Source organism: Notamacropus eugenii, chromosome 4 (genome assembly GCF_028372415.1).
Source record: "Notamacropus eugenii isolate mMacEug1 chromosome 4, mMacEug1.pri_v2, whole genome shotgun sequence".
Lineage (NCBI taxonomy): Eukaryota > Metazoa > Chordata > Mammalia > Diprotodontia > Macropodidae > Notamacropus > Notamacropus eugenii.
The window spans coordinates 87,212,078-87,216,670 of NC_092875.1; the positions used below are offsets into that span (position 1 = coordinate 87,212,078).

Consider the following 4,593-nt stretch of genomic DNA (forward strand, 5'->3'; position numbering starts at 1 on the left):
ACAATTTCACACAAGTTAAATACAGAATGTACATAGGATCACCAGTCTGGAGCTGGAAAGAATCTTAGGGGCTCTCTAGTTCAATACCCTCCTTTTACAGATCAGGAAACTGAGGCCCAGAAAAGTTAAGTGACTAGGCCAAGGTCACCCAGGTAATGACAGTGGTGAGATCTTATACAGGATATGCGTGGTGGTCTTCCATTGCTGAAGACCATGCCATAAGAGAAACAATGACAGGACTTGACTGTTTTGAGTGAGGGAGGGCTGTGCAGGTCACCAGCCTCACTTCTCCTCCAGAGCCATCTGGATCCAGTGATCAGATATTCATCAGGATGACTGGACATGACCCAGGATGAGGCAGTTGGGGTTAAGTGACTTGCCCAAGGTCACTCAGTGAGCGTCAAGTGTCTGAGGTGAGATTGGAACTCAGGTCCTCCTGACTCCTGCACTGGTGCTCTATCCACTGCACCGCCTAGCTGCCCCTCAATATATGTCTTATACAAAGATAGTGTTTTCCCCATTATACCGTGTCACCTATCAACATCAATTTATATAAGATATATACCAAATAAACACAAGGTAATTTTGGGGGGCGAATGGGGGGGATCAGGAAACGCTTCACACAGAAAGTGTCAACTGAGCAGTTCTGGAGGAAACAAAGGATCTCAGGAAATGGAGGTGAATGAGGTGAAGTAAGAGTGAATTCCAGGGACGGGGGACACGCAGTATCGGGGAGAAGCCATGGCAGGGCGATGGACAGCAGGTGTCACACGTCTGTCAGGGCTGCAGAGCGGAAGAAGGGGGTGCACACCCACGTGGCTGTACCCCGGTACAGGTGTGCTGTGGGTGTGTGCGTACCCATACACACATACGCGGGGCCTGGAGTCAGGAAGACAACTTCCGGAGCTGAAATCCGGCCTCCGAGTGACCCTGGGCAGGCCACTTGACCCTGTTGGCCTCAGTTTCCTCAAGTTCACAGAGGGCTTGTCTCTGATGGGGGAGGCAGCAGGGAAACCACAGCGGGTGGGGGCGGGGCCCCTCGGCTCTGCCAGCTCGCGGGGGAGGCCCGGGAAGACCTCCAGAGCCGCAAAGATCGCGCCTCGAGAAGCGCCCCCTGCGGCCCGGAAATCGTTCAGCGGCTCTCGCTAGGCGGCCGCGAGTCCGGGGACCTTCTAGCCCGCCTCAATACTCTATGGCCTGGGAGGGCCGCGAAGCCTGAAACTGGCAAGGGGCGCCTTCGGAGCCGGTGAAGGGCGGAGCTGCGGGGTCGCGGGCAAGGGCGGAAGTGGGGACCTCTTCCCAGGTTCCGGCTCCCATGCGCAGCTCCGCAGAACTTCTGCCCACGAGAGCCCCCGGGGGCGCCGGCATGGCGGGAGTCCTAACACCAGCCTTTCCTCCCAGAAGCCCCGTTCACCCCCCGCAGGGCTCGTCTGCGGGGAGACCCTGACCCGGACCGTGACCCTTGACCCGCGGGGACCTCGGATGGGCCGCAAGCTGGCGCTGCTGGGCGCGCTGTACCTGGTGCAGGGCCTGCCCCACGGGCTGCAGGCGGGGCTGCTGCCCCTGCTGCTCCGCTCCCACGGGCTCTCGCTGACCCGCGTGGGGCTGACCCGCGCCCTGCACGCGCCCTGGCTGCTCAAGGTGGCCTGGGCCCCGCTGCTGGACCGGCGTGGCTCCCCGCGGGCCTGGCTGGCCCTGAGCACCGGGGCGCTGGGGCTGCTGTGCTCGCTGCTGGCGGCGCTGCCCCCCGGCTCCGGGCCCGCGTCCTCGGGGCTGCCGGCCGGGGCTGCGGCGCTGCTGCTGCTGCTGAACGCCGGGGCCGCGGTGCAAGACGTGGCGCTGGACGGGCTGGCCGTGCGGTTGCTGGCCCCCGCGGAACTGGGCCCGGGCAACACGGTGCAGGTGGTGGCCTATAAGCTGGGGGCCGCCCTGGCGGGCGGGGGGCTCCTGGCGGTCACCCCTGACCTGACGTGGGGGCCCCTCTTCCTCGGGCTGGCGGCGGTCTATGGGCTGGCTGCGGCCCTGGCCTGGGGGGCCCCTGCCCTGCAGCTGCCCGCGGTGCCGGCCGCGGAGTGCCACGGCCACCCCCCGCGTGGGCTCCAAGCCCTCCTGGCTGTGCCAGGGACCCTGTGGACCGCCGGCTTTGTCCTCCTCTATAAGCTTGGTGAGTGGCAGGGCCTCAGTTTCCCCCTTCGCAAAGTGGGCCATCGAGGGAGCTGCCCCTGATCTGCTGTGACCCCGCAGCTCCCTTCCTTCTTGTGAGCCTTGGTTTCCTTCTGAAATGGGGGCATGACTGAGTGGTCTTGAGATCCCCCTCATCCAGAGAGACTCATGATGCAGTGGAGAACACTGGATTTGGTATCAGAGGATCAGGGTCTGAATCCTGGCCCTGCCACTAAATGGCCCTTGCTGTGGTGCCAGTCACTTCCCTGGGCCTCCTTTGTGAGATAAGAGATTGATCCCAGTGCTATGAAGGTCTTTAGCAGGGAGGGGAAGGTTGCTGGAGGAGGGTGGGTACCTGAGATTCCTGGCTCAGCTCTCCCACCATGTCCTGTGTCTATCCCCTGCCCAGGTGAACAGGGAGCCATCAGCCTGTTCCCTCTCTTTCTGCTGGACCAGGGTGTGTCAGCTGCAGAAGTGGGGCTATGGAATGGGATGGTGGCTGTGGGCTTCTCCATTGCTGGCTCTGCCCTAGGTGGGCTTCTTCTTGCCAGGCACAGGTGAGAAGCATCATAGAGGTGAAGGGCGAAGGGGTGGTTGGGTCAAGGCTGACCCTCACTGAGCCCCCCTCCACCTCTGCCCAGGCAGCCCCTGGCTCTCCTGAAGCCCCTTCTGCAGCTGCGCATTGGGGCCCTGGCCTTTCAGATGGCTCTGCTCTCCTGCTTCCCTAGCTCCAGTCTTGGAGGCCTCTTGAAAGGTGAGGAAGAAAAGGGATTGAGGGTAGGCAGAGATGCTACAGAAAGGGACTGGGCTGTGGATGGTGAGGTCACTCAGGGCAGACTTTGGGGAGGCACAGAAGGCTGCAAGGGGACTGTCAGCTGGCACTGACCCTTCATCCCCCTCAGGGGCTGCCTTGGTGAGCCTTGGTCCCCAGCACTTTCTGAGTGGAACTGTGACCACCCTCACCTTTGCTCTTATGATGCACTGCAGCCAACGAGCCCATGGCTCCATCCAGGTACTGGGGGTGTGGGGGAGGTGATATTCTTGGATCCTCTGGACTGACAGGCTCCTTGAAATGCAGATGAGGCTGCTCCTTCCCCAAGATGACAAAGGCCTCACATGAATGGCAGCCAAGGCTCACCCCAAATGGCAGAACCACTCACCCTGGGAAGTCTTTTTGTTCTGGGACCCTTGCAGTACCCAAGGGAGTCCTTTTGATATGGGAAGGGGAGGTGCATGTTAGGATTGGTAATTTTTAGGGGAAATTGTGCTGCATTGTGGGACCTTGGGGTCCCTTTAGGCACTGCTCTCTCCTCTCCCCAGTCCACTCACTACAGCTTTCTGGCCACCCTGGAGCTGCTTGGGAAGTTGCTGCTGACCACAGGGGCTGGAGCCCTGGCAGATGGACTGGGCCTGGGGCTCTGCTACACACTGTTCATTGCCCTTTCCCTGGTGGCCTTGCTCTATCTGGACTTGGCTCCCAGTCATCTGGCTTGAACAAGGAGAGGACACAAAGGGAACATTCCCTCATCCCCTGCTTCCCACACCCCAAACTGGGGCCGGATCCTGGACCTGTTTTTGGTATCATTAAAAACAAATCCATGCACTTTTTATTTCCTGCTTTGAGAATTGTCCTCCTCTTAGACAGTAAAGGGTGGTTGGGCATGTTTCTAGTCTAGTACCACATGTTTCTTTCTTAGCAGAAAGCAGGTAATGGGCATCTGATTGGCCAACACGTTTCCTCACTGAGGATAGCAAGAACTGTCTGATGGGAATGATGAGATGAGACCCTTTCAGGCTTGTTTCCAGGCAAGAATCTCTTGTAGCTAGGCAGAGCAGACTGGGGAAGTTCACATGCAGGTATTTCCGCCAGAATCGATGGTCCTGCCCATACACCTCTGCTGGGTAACAGGGACTTCCTGTGGGCATGAGATGGGGCATGAGTGCATACAGTGGCATGAGACCCAGGGCCAAGGAGCTTATTTCCACTCTACCACATTGGAAACTGAAATGGTCCCATCCACACTGATGTCCCCTGTGAACCCAGAGAAATTGAGAACTTCTGTCAGGGGAACTGATGCTGAGAACTACTCAGGGACATTGAGTTGGGTCCTAGTGATGGGTAATAAGAAGAAGACAAACAGACATTATAGGGGCAGGAAGCCCAGCTCTCACCAATGCCATGGAAGATCCTGGCAACAGCTCTGCCTGAGAACTTTTCCTCCTGCCGGATGGATAGCAGATGGTGAACATCAGAGCAGGTTGAATTCTCCCATTCCTGGAGCTAGGTGTACAGGAGGGTAAATAGGAGGAGTTAGACCAGACTGACCAGACTTCCCATTCCCTTCCACCAGACAGGCAGATGGCTCAGGGCACTAGGCAACTGGACCAGACCAAATAATGGATAGAATCTTAAAGAATTTCCAGCTTAAT

The 4,593-nt window shown here is 58.4% G+C and overlaps 1 protein-coding gene across 1 annotated transcript; it reads left to right on the top strand.

Moving 5' to 3' along the window:
• The first annotated feature begins 1,249 nt into the window (after positions 1 to 1,249).
• MFSD3 (major facilitator superfamily domain containing 3) lies at positions 1,250 to 3,766 on the top strand. Its single transcript, XM_072602762.1, has 5 exons — positions 1,250 to 2,164; positions 2,573 to 2,720; positions 2,805 to 2,917; positions 3,066 to 3,175; positions 3,484 to 3,766. The coding sequence occupies exons 1-5, from the start codon at positions 1,483 to 1,485 to the stop codon at positions 3,655 to 3,657; spliced, it is 1,227 nt and encodes a 408-aa protein (XP_072458863.1). The 5' UTR covers positions 1,250 to 1,482; the 3' UTR covers positions 3,658 to 3,766.
• Positions 3,767 to 4,593: the final 827 nt, after the last annotated feature.

Excerpts from the sequence above, each read along its gene's own strand:
- MFSD3 (XM_072602762.1), top strand. The coding sequence starts at position 1,483 with ATGGGCCGCAAGCTGGCGCTGCTGGGCGCGCTGTACCTGGTGCAGGGC. Across the intron at positions 2,165-2,572 it reads TGTCCTCCTCTATAAGCTTG|GTGAACAGGGAGCCATCAGC; the intron begins GTGAGTGGCAGG and ends TCCCCTGCCCAG. Across the intron at positions 3,176-3,483 it reads GAGCCCATGGCTCCATCCAG|TCCACTCACTACAGCTTTCT; the intron begins GTACTGGGGGTG and ends TCCTCTCCCCAG.